This window comes from Perca fluviatilis, chromosome 16 (genome assembly GCF_010015445.1).
Source record: "Perca fluviatilis chromosome 16, GENO_Pfluv_1.0, whole genome shotgun sequence".
Classification (NCBI taxonomy): Eukaryota; Metazoa; Chordata; class Actinopteri; order Perciformes; family Percidae; genus Perca; species Perca fluviatilis.
The window spans coordinates 7,842,534-7,862,040 of NC_053127.1; the positions used below are offsets into that span (position 1 = coordinate 7,842,534).

The 19,507-nt window shown below is 38.1% G+C and overlaps 1 protein-coding gene across 1 annotated transcript in view; it reads right to left on the reverse strand.

The window, feature by feature from the left end:
* zgc:77151 (uncharacterized protein LOC337153 homolog) overlaps window positions 1–4,270 on the reverse strand; it is a 44,587-nt gene extending 40,317 nt beyond the window's left edge. The window contains exon 1 of the mRNA XM_039777606.1: window positions 4,012–4,270. Within this exon, the coding sequence (XP_039633540.1) occupies window positions 4,012–4,032 (21 nt within the window). The 5' untranslated portion in view covers window positions 4,033–4,270. The remainder of the gene's footprint in view (window positions 1–4,011) is intronic.
* Between the last annotated feature and the right edge of the window lie 15,237 nt (window positions 4,271–19,507).

Here is a 19,507-nt window from a genome sequence, read left to right on the forward strand (position 1 = left end):
TACATATTTTAAGAATATTCTTCTTTACTAATCATTTGGTTTAAGCTATCAAAATGTCAAGTTGACATTTCGAAATTTGCTTGTTTCGTCTGACCGACAGTCCAAAACACATAAATATTACATTTACTGTAACAGACGACTGAGATAACTGGCAATATTCACATTCGAGAAGCTGTAACAACATGGTTTTGGGAAATTTTCCTTTAAAATATTATTAGTCGATTGTCACAACTGTTGCCGGTTTATTTTTGGTCCATCAACTGATCGATCAATAGTTTGGAGGTCTAGTTATTTGTCGGTAAGAGACTAAAACAAACTGAGATAAATTCATTATTTAGCTCACATTTGACAAGCTGGAAACAGACCGTTTTGAGCATTTTGGCTTAAGAAATGATCAATTATCAGTTTCAACTGATCGATTAAGAGCTCCGGCACACTGGCTGCGTGGCGTGTCCGTTTATATTTCGGCTCCCATGTTAACAGGTTAGAGCTTGCACGTCTCACGCGCGGTCTGAAAACGACGCCTATTTTTCATGCAACACGCAAGCATGTTGGAAACATTTCCAGGCAAAATAGAATATGAAAAGATGTTTAAATGTCATTTTGACACAAATACATTTAATAACTGACATTTCAATGTTTGAAAGTCTCTAGGTTTTGACATAAATGCAGATATAAATGTAATTTAAAAATATAATAATAATAATAATAATAATAATAATAATAAGATTCTTTTTTTTATATTTGTATTTTATTAGTGTTTAGAATCTCGCGTACACATATTTCAATTTTTCAGATTCTATGACAAACCACATACTTATTCTTTTACTTATTCAAGTATAGAGGTTAAGAGATGAGATAAACAAACATATATACAAATGAACCAACAAAAATAACACCATAATAACAAAACTATAAATAAAACAGCGAGACATCGCTTTCAATATAATGAGGAAATACAGTCAGGCCATTCATCTGAGACATCGTTCTACCACTTCTGCCAGTGTTTAAGAAATGTTTCCATTCATCAGTTAACATGAGCTGTAATCTGCTCCATTCTGTAGATTTCTGTTACAGTGTCTCTCCATTAAGTAATTGTTGGACACTCTGGTAGTTGCCATTTTCTGGTAATAGCCTTTTTACGGGCCACCAGCATTGCATTTATCAAGTGTTTGTCCCCTTTCAGCCAACTTTGCCCTCACAGAATAGGACCTGTACGGCATTGTGTATCGCCTTCCAAAAGTTTTTAATGCCGGGACAGTCCAATAAGCTATGGTAGTGATTTGCGCTTTGATATCCACAATAATTATTGATTTTCAAATATTGCACCCGTCAATACAGAACCAAATATTCTGTAGCTTATTTTGCCGTCAATACATACAAACACACTTGTGTACAGACAAGGCTAGCAGCAGCAATAGCGCCGCGTCAGACACGTTTCTGGTGTGCAAAGACGTAGGAAACGCCACGCAGCAGAAACGCCACGCAGGCAGTGTGCAGGAGCCCTAATAGTTTACGCTGTAGTTTTGTCTGGGTATAAGAGCTGGGAAAACTACAAGAAGAATAATACAACAACATAAGATAAATGTATTATTAAGCTCTCATTAGACAAGCTGGAACTAAAGAAAATATGAACTGATTATAAAACTGTTGCACATTTATTTCCTGTTCATTAACTAGGCTAATCTATTAATCCTTTGAGCACTAGTTATGATAGATAGATAAAAAGATAGAAGTGATAGATAGCTAGCAGGGATATATAGCTAGATAGATAGACAGATAGATAGAGATGGGGTGGGGAAATTGAGTGTTGCGATATTTTCCGTGGCAATACTGTATCGTTTCATAGACGGCAACTATCAATCTTTTATTAAAAAAAATTCCACATTATAGTTTAACTTTTTTTGGTAGCCTAATGGAATAGTTTTTAAATCAATTGCTTTTTCAGTCCACTAGATTTTGTGCAGCAAGTGAGAGGAACAAAACAGAGAAATGTGTCTTTTTAGATAAAACATGTTGACAAAGTTTTCCTTTGGGGACATCATTTGATGTTGGAAAAAAAAGTAATAAAATGCAATATATATATATATATATATATATATATACACACACATACACACACACACACACACAATCGCATCGTGACATTAGTTTTTGTGACATTGTGGTACGGTTGGGGGCCTCTGGTGATTCCCAGCCCTAATAGATTGCTAGATAAAATACAACAAAGTGGGATCAAGTCACCATTTAGCTTTGCAGACAGTTACAGCCACAGAATGACTATTACACATATATTTTACTTAAATTATAGAGAGACCATATGATAAGTACTACCATCAAGTGAATATAGTGTATCATAAACATACTATTATGCGCTATAGGAGTGTTGTATGAATATCTTTTTTTTTTTTTTGTCTGTGGCCCTGGGGGAGGGCCAGCTGAAGCAGTGCTCCAGCCTAGCGGTGGAAACGAGGCAGGGCTGAGCAGGCAGGAAAATAAAAGCCACATAATATAATGTGAGCTCTGAAAAAGCAGCCCTCGGTCTAAAAATGTGAATAAACACACACACAAGAATTTAAGATGGAAACCCTTAATCTGCACCCTGCCTACGTCAGTTCTCGTGATATTTGTGGGAATAATGCAGTGGGATTTTTTTTTTTTTAAACACAGTTTTCAGTACGGGGAGAAAAGAAGGAAAAAAAAAAGGGGGGGGGGGAACCACCGACGAATATTAATAATAAAATGTCCCCTGCTTCAGATAAACAATGAATTAATTAAATCCAAACACACAATCTATACAGTATTGACCTTGGGTATATCCTGTTATTCAAAAAAATCTCACAAGTTCACCACTGGTAGAAGGAAAAACAAAAAAAGAAGCTCTAAATACTGCAATAAATTAATATTTAAACAGAGATGTTGTAAAAATATACAACCACCACTGGGATATTAAATATATCCCACGCCACACATGAAGGATTCCTGTCAAATAAATGACTGTTCGTTTTTTTATTTCGCCTAAAAGCAAAAAAAAATAAATAAAAATAGCCCACATTGCTCAAACTGTGTGTCCTCTGGATGTTTCCTGGGTTGTTAGGCAGACTAATCTTCGCTATTTCAAGTACACAAACTCCACATTTCCACCCCCACCACCACCACCACCCCTTTTCATACACACAATATTAACATTCCTCCTTAAACTCTGGCAATTACGCCGGAGACAAAATGTCGGGAGGGGATTTGATAATAATATCAATATGCTTCCTATTATAAACCACCAACACTACTGCTGCTGCTCCACCTAGTCCCTGTCGAAAAAAAAAAATATTTCAATCTTTAATATCACGTCGGTGTCGGCGAAATTAAAATGTGAGTCTTGCGTTCGGAAATGAAACGATGTCGACGCAACGGTTTGGCACTTTTTGTTGAAAAAAAAAAAGGGTGGATTAAAAAGTTTCCTGATTATTTTTGTTAGGCAAGAAATGGCCAGAAAATTTAATGTTATTTAATGTGCTGTTAGTGTGGGTGGGGGTTGGTAACGTTAGCCAGAGGAGAAGCTGAGGACTGTCGACACGACACACAAAGAAATTAATCATTAACACGGCGAAAATATCAGAAATATTAAACTGGAATTTAACGACCGAGTGTCCGATATCAAACGAGGCGACGGCTCGGTGTCACGGCCGACCGTTTCCCCGTAAAAAATACAAATATCAGCGTTTTATTTTCCACCTCTGGGAGGGAAAGAGAGAGAGAGAGAAAAAAAAAAAGTTGCGCCTGGTTGAATAAAGTTGTAATTGCAGTCAGAGCAACTCTCGGTGCTTTGGGGTTTGGCTGATATGGGGAAACAATCAATACGACATGCTCAAACTAAATGAAATAAAACACGACATTGGGATTCAATTCACAGCGACACACGGTTAAAATATTCCCCACACCGACAGGTCAGAAAACCCGCCGGCTATACGTGAAATAAATCGACATTTTATTTAGAAATCATATCGGCTTTACCTGTATTGCATTGTGCTCCATTGCAGTCCTGCATTCCCTCTCTGAGGCCCCTCTCCGGTTACACCGCCGGGACTCGCCGTCACACAAACAAACGCACCAGAAAGAAAAAAAAAAAAAGAGGCTTTTTGTGTGTGTGTGTGTGTATGTGTGTTTTTTTTTTTTGTGGAAATGGGACAGGATCTAGGTGTGGCCAAAGTTTGCCACAGAGTACAACTTAATGTTGAAGTCACAGTGAAACGGTTGAAGCATCTTTAGCTTCAGTGGTGTGACGTATTTCCGCGTGACGCGGCACATGTGGGCGGAGTTAAAATGCTATAGAAACCCCGCCCCCCCCCCTCCTCCCATAGCATTAAATCATGTCCTACAAAATATTATTAAATTGCGGAAAAAGTGACCGTAGTTTCGCGTGTATAGCTGTGGAGAGCTATGGCGCTGTTTGTCCATTTGAGAGAGAGTTCTGTGGAATCATTTTTTTATATTTGAATCACCAGCCACGTGGATGCAAATGATATTGTTTCTGAAATGGAGTGGAGTAGAAGTACAAAGTGGCATGAAAAAAAAAGACTCAAGTAGGCCGACAAGTAGCCTACCTCAAATTTACTTAAGTAGGCTACTTGATTAGATTAGATTCAACTTTATTGTCATTGCACAAGTAAGGACAACCAGTGCAATGAAATGCAGTTTTACATCTAACCAGTAGTGCAATCAGAGTGCTTTTCTTTCCCTTTATAGCAGTGCTTAAAGAAAGACATAAAACACAGAATGCAGTATGATCATGTTTAGTCCATTATTAAAGTGCATTAGTGATCAGAGGTTGAGAAAATGTACACCATTGTTTATTGGCTACATTTCATGTTCAATAATGCAAATTTACAGGAATAAAAAACGGACTTCTTGGTTTTCACAAAGGAGGTCAAACAGCTGGCCTACTATCCACCTTTCAACAATGTTTAATTTAGACTCAGATAAAAAAAAAAGAAGCAAATATTCACATTGAGAAGCTGGAACCAGAAGACTTTTTATTTTTATTTTTTAAGTTCTTGCTTAAAAAAATGACTGATTGTCAAAATTGCTGCTGATTTATTTCCTGTCAATCTACTAATCAATGAATCCTTCAAGCTCTGATAAAAGGTGGTTGCCAAGTTGAGAAGAAGCCAGTCAGAGCCAATTCAAAAGACTTCCTTTTTTGCACTTGTTCCTGAATTAAACCAAAGTTGACCCTAAAATAAAAAGTGACGTGATTTATGGTGCGGATTATAGCCTAAAATACATTTTCTCAACAGGCTAATCTTTAGCTTTCACCGGCCTTTAGCTGCGCACATGACAGAGTTTTAAGCTCACTGATTGGATTTTTCTTGCCCAAATGCACCTTTGGAGTCATTAACTTACTTAACCCACACAAGTTATTTTCTGACACCGTTGTTATTATTGTGAACTGATGATTCAGAGAGTTTCAGGCCGATCCGACCGGGTGGGTCAGGTAACATTTTCCCTGGAAAAAAAGAAATTTGACTTTTCCTTCCTAGAACCAGGGGGCGCCCAAAATAATTCCTCCAAACTAACACCTCTTACTGATCTGTTGCTCTGCTAGCTACCCAGGCTAGCTAATTGTAAAGTGTGATTTTATATAGGCTAATGGGCGGTGTTAACTAGTCACCCTAAATCACATTTGATTTATTATTATTATTATTATTATTATTATTATTATTATTATTATTATTATTATTATTATCATTGACTGTTAAGGAACAGGCTTGTGTCTCCGATGGGAACACATTCAGTCAGCACAGAGTGGGTTAAAAATACTGTAGAGACGCATTAGGCTGTAATGACAGCATCTAAACACTGGGTCTAAAAATATGCAGTCTCTTCTACAGCTGCCATATTCACATACACTCATTGTTACTCAGAAACTAATAACACAGGTTATAGCCAATGTCTCCACGTATATCTCTGGAATCAAGATTTTAATTATTATATCCAAATAGGAGAAGTACCCGTGGGAATATGAAGCTTACATTTTCATTAACATTAATAATCAAACCTGATATCCATAGAAACAAAAGGCTTAAATGCATCAAAAGATTAGGCCGCAATGTATTCAATTTGCACCGGTGGGAGAAGAATTCACATCTCACTTGAGTCAAGGAAAATGTCCCACTTTGGGATCAATAAAGTCCACCTATCTATCTATCTATCTATCTATCTATCTATCTATCTATCTATCTATCTATCTATCTATCTATCTATCTATCTATCTATCTACCTACCTACCTATCCATCCATCCATCCATCTATCATCTATCTATTTATCTATATATCTACATATCTACATATCTATCCATCCATCCATCATCTATCTATCTATCTATCTATCTATCTATCTATCTATCTATCTATCTATCTATCTATCTATCTATCTATCCATCCATCCATCCATCCATCCATCCATCCATCTATCTATCTATCTATCTATCTATCTATCTATCTATCTATCTATCTATCTATCTATCTATCTATCCATCCATCCATCCATCCATCCATCCATCCATCTATCTATCTATCTATCTATCTATCTATCTATCTATCTATCTATCTATCTATCTATCTATCTATCTGTGGTGGAATGTAACTAAGTACATTTACTCATTTACTGTACTAAAGTACAAATGTTGAGGTACTTCTACTTTACTTGAGTCTCTTCTTTTCATGCCACTTTCTACTTCTACTCTGCTATATTTCAGAGAGAAATAGTGTACTTTTTACTCCACTACATTCATCTGACAGCTTCAGTTACTTCACAAATTCAGATTTTTGCACACAAAATTAACTTTTTGCCCACCTGCCAAATGGCTAGTATATGTTCAAATTTGACCAGCCACTTAATAGATAACCAGTTTTTTTTTGGCGGGTGAGTGAAGCAAATCAACCAGCCGCTTGCATATTTCACCAGCATTTGGCCGGTGAACAGTGAACCCTGCACATGTAGTTTATAAAACAGGATGTATTATTATAAATGAAACTAGCCAACAATATAACGGCCCACAAGTCCTGCTGAGACGATTAGACCATTAAACACACAACAGTTTGGATCCTTTACACTTTCTAATGGGAGGATTTTTCTGCATTTAGTACTTTTACTTTTAAGTACATTTTCCTGATGATACTTACATGCTTTTACTTCAGTAACATTTTAATGCAGGACTTTTACTTCTAACAGAGTATTTTTACAGTGTGGTATTAGTACTTTTACTTAAGTAAAGGATATGAATGCTTCTTCCACCACTGCTGTCTATCGAAAGTACAAATACCACACAATAAAAACTCAATCACAAGTAAAAGCACTGAATGCCAATATTACTAAAGTAAACAGCTAAATGCACTGTGAAAAGAAGAAGTACTCATTATACAGAATGATCCCTGCAAGAAAGCCTATTATTCATTAATTTATTCATAAATCATATTACTGGATTATCATTACTGGAGCATTAACTTGGACAGTGGTAGAAGAAGTACTCAGATCATTTACTTAAAGGTCCAGTGTGTAACGTGTTTAGTTGTTCATTCTCAAAATCGGTGTTGCCCGTTCACCAACTTGTCCTTTTTCATGAATATTTACCTCCATCATCAATTCAAAGTATTCCTATTGGCTTGTAATTTTACATTTGCGTTTGCATGAACTGGGGTAGACGCTCCATATTCATGTGCCATCTTGAAATACGGTAGCCGGTAAGGGACATACAGGACATACTGCTCCGCCTTTTGCGTTTTTCGCTGTCACATGATAAACTCACAGGTGCTGCTAATGCTGCTGATGGGTATCGTAGCTTCTCGGCCCCGGTGTAAAGTTTGAACAAGGAAACATGGAGGACCACACGTATTCAAAATCCAAATTTCAGGAAGAGGAGTCTTCTTCTTCTTCGCCCAGAAAAAGGAAATTATATTGAAAAGCGTGAAGGCTACTGTAAAGCTGTAATACGTACTTTGAACTGCGTGGCGCGAGAGAGTTGATTGCGATATATATGATCTCAACGCTAGATGGGAGAAATTCCCACACATTGGACAACACTAGAGAACTTTTTGTAACTTAAAATAATTTTTCCAAAATCGTTTCAGTGGTTCATCAAGGTGAACGGCATTTCTGCATTCGCTTTGCGGCCCTCTACCGGCTATAACCGCACTACGCAAGTTTGCCAGATCGGGTAGCGGATCTGTAGTTCCAATGAGACATAATGGGACAATTCCATTTCCAACCTGTAGGGGGACCGAAGCGGGAAAAGTTAAGGTTGCTGTGGAAGTACCAGTACAACAATATTAAATTACTCCATTACAAGTGAAGGCCCTGCATTCAAAATCAGACTTACTGTAAGTAAAAGTACAGACGTAGTATCAGCTAAATGTACTTAAAGTATCAAAAGAACTCATTCAGGCCCCTTTTCAAAGTATATTATTATATTAAATGATTAGGTATCCTGATGCAGCACTGTGTAAGCTGCACGTTACTGTTTATAGCTGCTCGAGGTGAAGCTACTTTAACTACTTTATATTTAGTCCACTGGCTCCCAACCTGGGGGTCGGGCTTCTGCAAAGGGTCACCGGACAAATCTGAGGGGTCGACAGATGATTACTGTGAGAAGAAAAGAAGAACAAACAGAGTTCCGATACACAAATCTGTCTCTCTTTTCTGGACTTTTATTTTGTGAAATACTGGATCATTTTACCTCGTCGGGCCTCAAACTGTTTTTTAAATGAAACCATGAGATACAGAGACATTGCAATTATTTTTTTTACATGTATGTTTTTTTCCTCTTAATTTGAAAAGTAACTAAGCTGTGAGATAACTGTTGTGGAGTAAAAAGTATAATATGCCCCTCACTATTTATGTATGGACAAGAAGTTAAAGGACAATTCCGGCGCAAAATGAACCTAGGAGTTAATAATAATAATAATAATAATAATGTGTACAGTCATGAGCAGTCGAACGACGAACCAGTAACCAGTAACATAGCTCGAACACAGCGTTCGTGATTCGACTGCTGATGAGTGTTTTCCCAAGATGGCGCCCGCATGTAAACATGAACGCTACTGTCTTTCTAAACTATCTTTTTAATAAACTGTCTGTACACTTACAAAGTTATCAATGCTTCGGTTTCAATGTAGGGACTCTCATTATGCTACCGTTGAAGTGTGGTGCTATTTTGAGCCTTGTTAGTGGTTTAGAAATAGCGATTTACCATCTGCCCCGAAAGCTAGCATTAGCAGCTAACCACCGGTTTGCGCTAGCTTGTTTAAAGCTCGATTAGCATGAAAACAGATCCCAGAGAACGGTCGACGCGGTATTTTGCACCAGAATTGTCCTTTAAGGAGCACAAAGCGTAAATACTCAATTATAAGTACCTCAAAATTGTACTTAGGTACAGTACATGAGGAAATGCACTTTAGTTACCTTGCTTTCCACCGTGGAACATGTGAAAAAGCATATTTATGTTGCAGCTAGTAGCGGTGGAGCTACATATGATCATATTTAATAAAACTGATCATATGTTTTGTTTGTACTATATATACAGTACAGGTAATAATATTATTGATAAGTGAATAGTTCTTTGGCTCTAGTAAGATAAGATAAGATAAGCTAGATTTTTATTATCCCAAAGGAAATTTGTCTTGGACAAACAATATCTGCTAAGAATTCAACATAACATAGTGCGCACACACACACACACACACACACAAAGTACACAGACACACACAAAGTACACAGACACAGACTGCTGCATCACTCTGCATGGACATGCTCATGTTGCATGCAGAGACTGCCACTACCCAACAAAATTGCACACTGCCCGTTGTACAACACATCATAATAGTCGTCATATTGGGAGAATTTGTACTCATCATACTCATAATATGCAGTGCTCAGACCATCTGGATTAAAATACTGTGTACACATCAGCTCATCAGTGGTTCACTCTGAGGTGGTGGTGCTAAGCTTCAGAGTGAGTGCTTTTCATTCTTACTTATTGTTGCTTTTTGGTATATTTTTTTTAATGATTTTTTTTAGTTCTGTACAATCCAAATGCAACTACATCCACATTTTGATTATTTTTTCTTCCTCTGATGCTGTTAAAGGTTTGTTTACATCTGTAATCTTTGTATGCAAGGGAGTAAAACCGGCCTCAATCAATAAATCAATCAATCAATATCCCACTATAGCCTACATGCTCTGTTAAAAGCATTAAAAAGGTGGCATAATCATAAAAAAAAAAACTAAATTCTGCTTACTTGATTTGTCTTCTCTTTGTTTCTTTCTTGTGAAATCAAATAAAGTTTGACCTTTACAGCCCTCTGAAAATGATGAGTCACTGTGCTATTGAACACGTGTTTATGATTTATGGAGACACAGCCTTTTAGGAGGGTTGAGAAGCAGACATGGCTTTGTATTAATAAGGGATCAAAAGACAAACTCAAAGGCTGGGAATCACTGGTCGGGTCTTTTTGCAGAGGAAATAGAAGCACAATGGAACAAATCAAAATGCTGTGATGCGGTTAGCCTAGCTTAGCACAAAGACGGGAAGCAAGGGGGAAAGAGTTGGCAGCCAAAACCGGGAATATGTTGCATCCTGTTAGCTAACAAGCTCTAGTCACCAATCCATCAGTTAGCTGGCTTTTTGTGAGAAAAGTTTGCAAGGTCACTTGACGACGAGACCTTTCTTGTTCAGGACCCCTTAACTGAAAGAGAGACGGAGCAGGGACCCCCTCTAATACATATTTTGTATAAAATGAAGTTGCATATTAAAGCTATAGTGCATAGTTTCTGTTTTAAATAATTTGGAGGCCCCCCTGCATTGACTCCGAGGACCCCCTAGGGGTCCCAGACCCCTGTTGAAGATCCATGTTAACTAAATGTTGAAACACAAAGTCTCATTTGGTTTATTTTAACACAAGTTAAGCATACAACATGTAGTAAATGCAACAGCTTTGTTGGAAGGCAACTTTGACACGGCGAGGCTAGTAGTTCCCCTCTGCTTCCAGTCTTTGTGCTAAGCTAAGCTAAGCTAAGCTAACCTTATGTTTCCAGGGCAAGCGTGTCTCTTGATATAAACTAACATTGTAAAAGTGTAGTCTTTGCGGTTAGAATTGCAAAAGAATGAAGGGAGACAGCTTATATATATATCATATAAATGTCAACAGTCAAGAAAAATGTCTCGCCCAAAAATTTGAAGGCTTATTGAGGCGTATAACATAGCAGGCGATAAAAGCTGTGGGTGGTTTCAACATATTGACCCAGGGGAAACATACATTGAAAACATACATTGAACATTTAAGAAAACATTGCTGAAAAAAAACACACAAAACCGTTTGAAATTTCATATTAAGAGGATATTAAGCTAGGAAACATAGATAAGCGCCCCATTCGGGACACAGTGATATTGGTCTTCCCTTCTAACACCCGGTATGAAAAAAGCAAAGAGGTTATATTAACATCATATATTAACATCATGTTATTGGAATATTATGACTGATGCTTTGCCCCGTCAGCAGCATTGTAATGTCCCAGCTGGTGGAGGTGGAGCTCATTTGAACTACTTTATATACTGCTGGATAGTTTAACATCAGCAGCTGTCAGATAAATATAGTGCAGTAAAGAGTACAATATTTCCCTCTGAAATGTAGAGGCGTAGAAGTATAAAGGAGCACAACATTGAAACGCTACATACTAAGTAAAAGTACCTCCAAATTGTACAGAACTTGAGTAAACATACTGGCATTTCCCTGTCTGTCTCCATGGGTTTCCTCCATTAAATCTGTCCTGTTTTGAGACTTAAACTCCTTTAAGACAAGGTTTTTTTTCCTGCATAGAGACATTTTTCCCCACAAAAAGAGGTTTTAGCCAGCCCCAAACCCCTTTTCCTCAAACTCCCTCCCCTCCCCCCTTCCAATGTTGGGATGAAATTCTTTGTTTAAAGCAGTTTTGTTAATTGGGGTTTCATTTACTCAATCACAATTATAGACATTTTTGTTTATCAAATGGTCAGAAATAACAGGCAAATGCATCGATTTCTGTCAATTCAGGTAGCACAGAGTCTTCGCATTTGCTGTACGCGGACCGATCATGCTTACTGCCCGCGCGGGCGTGCCCCAAGACCCATTCTGAGTCAGGAAAAACCTTGCTTTAAGGGTTAAAATGTCAGGATGCAGCTCCTTACACCACAGCATAAATTATATATATATATATATATATATATATATATATATAGTTTATGCATGATCGGCAATGAGTCTGTGTATATATGTAGGCCTGTATATATATATATATATATATATACTGTATATGCATGATCGGTCGGGCGTACAATAAAGGCAGTGAGTCTGTGTACATATGTGTGTGTGTGTATATATATATATATATATAGTTTATGCATGATCTGCAATGAGTCTGTGAATATATGTAGGCCTATATGTATATTTATACAGTATAATTTATATATAATTTATATTTATACATAAATAATGTAAGCATGATCGGTCAGTGTGCAATAAAGGCAACGAGTCTGTGTACGTGTGTATGTATATATATATGTATATATATATATATATACACACGGTGTACACACACAAGCTGTTAAACCAAGGCTTCATGGTGCAAATATTGGACCTGAGATGAAATGTGACTGCAGCCTGTTTAGCTGCAGCTTGGGCGGCTGATTTTATAGAGAAACGTGATCACACTCACAGGACTCATGTATCCTGTTGTGAGAATATATAAACTGCTGTTACCAGTTACCTCCAGTAGGGGGAGGACGCACGTGTCTGTTGAAATACCCCCCCCCCCCCACACACACACACTCCATGAGGCTGCAGCAGCAGCAGCAGCAGCAGCAGCAGCAGCATGGCATTCATGTAGTGACAGGCCTCAGCTAAAACACACACCAGGCTTTGTACTAATGTACAAGGAGCTATAATTATTGCAGTCTCGTGTTCTCTCTCTCTCTGCTCTACTCTGTCTCACCGATTCAATTTGTTTTGATTTTGTTTAATCTCAAGGTCACAAATCAACAGAGACTCGTGGGAAACAAAAAGTGTGGCGTCAGCCCTTGTTGGAGTTGATTTCAGGCTCATAAATGAATGTTTCCCCTCGCACTGTCTACGAAATATACACTCAACTCGATAAGATTTTTAAAGCTTCAGGTTGATTTTTTTTAGTGGTGGAAGAAGTATTCGGATCATTTACATGTAAAGAAACTAAAGAAAATAAAACAAATCAAATTTCCTTGTGGAGTTTACTGCTATAACAATACCACATACAGTACCATAAGTAAAAGTCCTGCATTTACTAAGTAAATGTACGTATTATCAGCTAAATGTACTCAAAGTGTTCCCTGTCAGTGTGTTCCTCTTCTATCTGATGTTTCTGGATTAATATTCCTGCTGCCTTCATGTGTTTGTTACATTTTACTGCTGTAGGTGTTGAAGGTTGAGCTCATTTGAACTCTAACTAACTTTATATACTGTTGGATAGTTTAATCTACAGCAATGCATCACATTATATTGCACTGTCCTATGAGATATTTCTAAAGAGTTTTTCATAGATAGATAGATAGATACTTTACTGATCCCTAAGGGGAAATTCAAGGTCCCAGGAGCTTAAAGACATCACACACAACATATACATACATCATAAACAGGATGATTAAAAAAGCAAATCCACATGAATAGCATGGACAATAAAAGAAAAAATACTGAATAAAATAAAAAAATCCACATGAATGTACTAAGGGATGTATAAGCATGAGACGCTTAGTAGTGACAGGGCAGGGACTGACCCTGTGATTCAGTATGTATGGTAAGACGCTCTTATGAGAGTGTGTGTCATGGTGGTTGTGCAAATAGGTCCAATAGTGCAAGGATAAAGTCTAGAGACAAGCATTAAATAGGGACAATATAAGAGAATAATGTAAACATAGTAATATAAAAACTATAGCAGTGCAAGGATAAAGTAAAAAAATGACAGCATTCAATATGGGCATTATAAGCATTAAGCATTAAATATGGGCATTATAAGCATTAAGCATTAAATATGGGCATTATAAGGGAATAAAGTAGACAGTTCATGGTGTCAGAATAACAGCCCTGTTTTCAGCTTTGTGACGATGCATTTCATCAGCTGATCTGAGAGGCTTTTTGAAGACTTTATTCAGATTCAGATACATTTTATTTAAACAGGGACAATGCACAAGTCAACATTAACCTTGTATAAGAACAGGGAGAGATGCATTGTGCCAGGTTGTAGCACAAGTGCTATTTTCCGCCCGTAGTCCCTTGACAGGTCATTAACACAATACAAATTCCATGCAAGTGAAATACAAAAGATTAAAATATACAATTTTACAACCACAGTCACACCTAATTTACAATTAAAACTATCACGTGCTCAATTGTTCCCCCTTCCTAAAGAGTTGGGTCCAGGGTAACACCCAAATATTTGAATTCGTCCACATTTTTTATTGTATGCCCATTTACTAAGACCTCAGGACATTCCTTAAGTTTGCATCTATTTTTAAAAGACATTTAGCTTAAGCAGTAGGAGAAACTTCTCAACACATGAAGGAAGACTTCATCCTTCAGTTCATCACAAACATTCAACATCAACACATCTGGAGATACGTGGTTTTCACTGGACAGGGAGGGGAGGAAAAACTGTCATCTGAGAAGTAACTAAAGCTGTCAGACAAATGTAGCGGAGTAAAAAAAATACAAGACCTACCTCTGAGATGTGGTGGAGTAGAAGTATAAAGTAGCAGAATATGGAAATACTGAAAGTACCTCAAAGTGGTTAGGTGCACTACTCGAGTAAATACATGTCTAAGCTAATTTGCAGCAAACACTTGAAGTTGTAAGAGACAAACATTCCACATCTTGTCAGCTCGGTCATAACGTCTTCTTTTTATCACTGCATTAACGTGGCTTGTGTGAATTATTAATAAATAACACCCCACAGCTTTGACTGTAGTCAAGGGTGTAACTTTTACATTCGTCTGAATGTAAAACACAATTTCACTGCTAGATGGGAGAAATTCCTACACAGTGTACCTTCAACAAATTTTGCTCGCCACAGCATTTAAACTCTTTGACTGCAATGCCATGGCCAGTTTTGATTATCGATTATTATCTCCCCCAGTAAATTACGCCTATGACCGTAGTGCTGCAGTACGGAGACATACAGCTGGAGTGGACCTTTACTTTCCTTCGCAGATCACTCCCCCCCTCCCTCCCTTTGTCCTCTGCATGTCAGTGAGAGCTGCAGCAGCAGCAGCAGCAGCAGCGGAGGCTTCACCGCTGATGGAAGGATTATTCTGCAGTCAAGCATACTGAGGATCATTTCACCCAGGAATAAAGTCAAGTACTAATAAGGATGAAATCAGGCTATGAAGGACGGTGAAACGTCTCACATGTTGTAAAATGTCAAAGTTTGACGGAAAGGCTGTTGTCTTTAGTTCAGATTAATATTAATGGAGTTGCTTTTTGTCCCTTTAGAGACCTTCCTGGGTCTTAGCGTCCTCATTCTTGCTCTTCTTTAATAATTAAGTTGCTTGTGGGACAAAAAAAATAACAAAGTTGTCTCATAAATACTGTATTTAGTCACATGTATAACAATCATAGTTTACGGTTTTATGTGTGTTTGCGGGCAAAGAGTGTGTGTGTGTGTGTGTGTGTGTGTGTGTGTGTAAAGTGTGGAAACCAAAAGAGTAAACAATTAAAATGCAAAACTGTCCATGGGAAAAAAAAGAAAAGAAAAAAAAATCATAATTATAACACAATTATAACACAGCAATTTGTTTTTACTTTCCCTATGCTCCGTACAACTGTACGTCTATAAAATCCATTGTTCTCATCGCCAAAAGTTGCTCTCTGTCATCAAAATGTACTTTCCGGAGCTCAACAAACTGGACAGGTTTGGAGTTCATTAATAAAAGCCTTGCCTCGACATACGTAAGATAGCATCTAGGCAAAGCAGGGCCTTGTATTTACATAACAGGTTTTGCTTACACGCAGGATGTCTGTCTGCCTGTCTGTCTGTCTATAATGAGAAAAGGTGTTTTCATTTTTTTCATGTACCACACTCAATTTTAGTCGAATCCAATTTTATTAATAAGAATCGTTATTATTATTATTTGTAAAATGTGCTGCAGGGCAAGAATCAACAAGCCCAGTAATAACATGTAATGGGGGAAGTGTTAAAGGGGCAGTTACATCAAAGTTTTGGGCCTTAATTCTCTAGTAGGGATATTGGTAGGTGAGTGTTGTGGACGGATCTGCCACCGTTTAAAAAAAAGACTGTTGGGCAGACAACACAACGCGCAAGGGAATGTTGAAACCTTCCACAACAGAAAACATTTCTGGTAGATCTGGTATGTGATACTTGTCGCAGATATCCTGGAACATGGTTTTATTGGTTGGCAGAGGTGTATAGTCCAGGTGCCAGAAAGTACAAATCCTGTCCAGCAGCTGTCCCAACCATCACTAAACCAGCTCCTCTATCAGGTAGATGAGCTCGTTAGTGAAAACACCTGTTCTAGATGTAGAGGCAGATCCCAAAACATGGCAGGATTTTTACTTTCTGGCACCTGGACTATACAGTGCCTTGCGAAAGTATTCGGCCCCCTTGAACGTTTCGACCTTTTGCCACATTTCAGGCCTCAAACATAAAGATATAAAACTGTAATTTTTTGTGAAGAATCAACAACAAGTGGGTCCCAATTATGAAGTGGAACGAAATTCATTGGCTATTTCAAACTTTTTTAACAAATAAAAAACTGAAAAAGTGGGCGTGCAAAATTATTCAGCCCCTTTACTTTCAGTGCAGCAAACTCTCTCCAGAAGTTCAGTGAGGATCTCTGAATGATCCAATGTTGACCTAAATGACTAATGATGATAAATAGAATCCACCTGTGTGTAATCAAGTCTCCGTATAAATGCACCTGCTCTGTGATAGTCTCAGAGGTCCGTGTAAAGCGCAGAGAGCATCATGAAGAACAAGGAACACACCAGGCAGGTCCGAGATACTGTTGTGGAGAAGTTTAAAGCTGGATTTGGATACAAAAAGATTTCCCAAGCTTTAAACATCCCAAGGAGCACTGTGCAAGCGATAATATTGAAATGGAAGGAGTATCAGACCACTACAAATCTACGAAGACCCGGCCGTCCCTCTAAACTTTCAGCTCATACAATGAGAAGACTGATCAGAGATGCAGCCAAGAGGCCCATGATCACTCTGGATGAACTGCAGAGATCTACAGCTGAGGTGGGAGACTCTGTCCATAGGACAACAATCAGTCGTATACTGCACAAATCTGGCCTTTATGGAAGAGTGGCAAGAAGAAAGCCATTTCTTAAAGATATCCATAAAAAGTGTCGTTTAAAGTTTGCCAAAAGCCACCTGGGAGACACCAAACATGTGGAAGAAGGTGCTGTGGTCAGATGAAACCAAAACGAACTTTTGGGCACAATGCAAAACGTTTTTTTGGCGTCAGCAACACAGCTCATCACTCCTGAACACACCATCCATGCACTGTCAAAGCAGGTGTGACAGCACATGGTTTGTCTTTTAAAAGGGAGATAAAATTGATGGGAAGGTGGGGTGGAGCCAAATACAGGACCATTCTGGAAGAAAACCTGATGGAGTAGCTGCAAAAGCACCGGAGACTGGAATGAGAGATTTTTATTCCAACAAGAAAATGATCCAAAAAACTAAAGCTACAATTTGGTTCACAAATAAACATATCTACAATGTTGAAAAAAAACTTTCGGAATGGCCAAGTCAAAGTCCAGACCTGAATCCAATCGAGAATCTGTGGAAAGAACTGAAAACTGCTGTTCACAAACGCTTCCATCCAACCTCACTGAGCTCGAGCTGTTTTGCAAGGAGGAATGGGCAAAAATGTCAGTCTCGATGTGCAAAACTGATAGAGACATACCCCAAGCGACTTTACAGCTGTAATCGCAGCAAAAGGTGGCGCTACAAAGTATTAACTTAAGGGGGCTGAATAATTTTGCACGCCCAATATTTCAGTTTTTTATTTGTTTAAAAGGTTTGAAATATCCAATAAATTTCGTTCCACTTCATGATTGTGTCCCACTTGTTGTTGATTCTTCACAAAAAATTACAGTTTTATATCTTTATGTTTGAGGCCTGAAATGTGGCAAAAGGTCGAAAAGTTCAAGGGGGCCGAATACATTCGCAAAGCACTGTACACCTCTGTTGGTTGGTGATCGCTTGTCTGTTGCCACTAATCAGCAGAGGTGTATAGTCCAGGTGCCAGAAAGTAAAAATCCTGCCATGTTTTTGGTGATGGTTGGGACAGCTGCTGGACAGGATTTCTACTTTCTGGCACCTGGACTATACACCTCTGGTTGAAGCTGATGGAAAAGTGAACTGGGCTGCAGTTCCACTAACAGCCACTAGAAGGCCGCTCCAACGGTCAGTACGTTTTCTCCACTTGCGTTTAAACTGCTAATAAGAAAATAAAGCGTTAAAGCTTGAGAGCTGCAGGATAGGCAAAACTTTATTTGGCAGACAACAACTTTACTTTTATCGTCTCAGGTTGATTTTTGTTAAACTTAGAAGTCTCTTTGAACATTGTTCTCGGACTGAGTGGAGAGTGAAGGTTGTATGCAGACACATTTTGCTGAAAGCCTTTTTTCAGGATAAAAAAAAATAATAATGTAATCTATATTTTTTTTAATAGGCCTAATGTCCTTAAAAAGTGCGGAATGAAAAATTATTTCAAGTAGGGTTATGTTACAAATGTTTACATGCCTACCATTAATATGGAAAGCAAGCGCCATCACCAATTTCATCATACCTGGAGGCGATATGGAATAACTTTCAATCACAGAATATAATACATCTCCCATAAAATAGCTCTTTATTTAAAAATTGGTAATCCAGTATATTAAATACCAAAGAAATCAAGGTACTTCATTTCATTTATACAAAAATAATGTAAAAATCCAAGTATAGTTTAGATTTGTTCAGTATAGTTGAGGTATGAAGACTATGTGAAAATGACCAATGACACATCCAGCCAATGTGGTTTCTCCTTCCTCATTCCACCTCAGCTTTAGCTCCCCTACACCCGTTGCCCAAATTTGGACTTTTTGAAAAAACAGCACCGTAGGGCTCTTAGAGATCTAAAACGCCACAGGGAACCTTTAGGGCCCTATTTTAACGATCTAAGCACACAGCGTGAAGCGCATGTCGCAGGTACGTTTAGAGCGTGTCCAAATCCACTTTTGCTGGTTTGAAGGCGGAAAAAAAGGGTCCAGGCGCATGGTTCAAAAGAGTTGTACTTAGTGTCTTCATTAATTCATAGGTGTGTTTTGGACGTAACATGCAATAAACCAATCAGAGATCATCTCCCATTCCCTTTAAAAGCCAGGCGCGTTGTACCTTGGAGCATTGCTATTAAGATGGAGGATTTGCACCGTAATATTT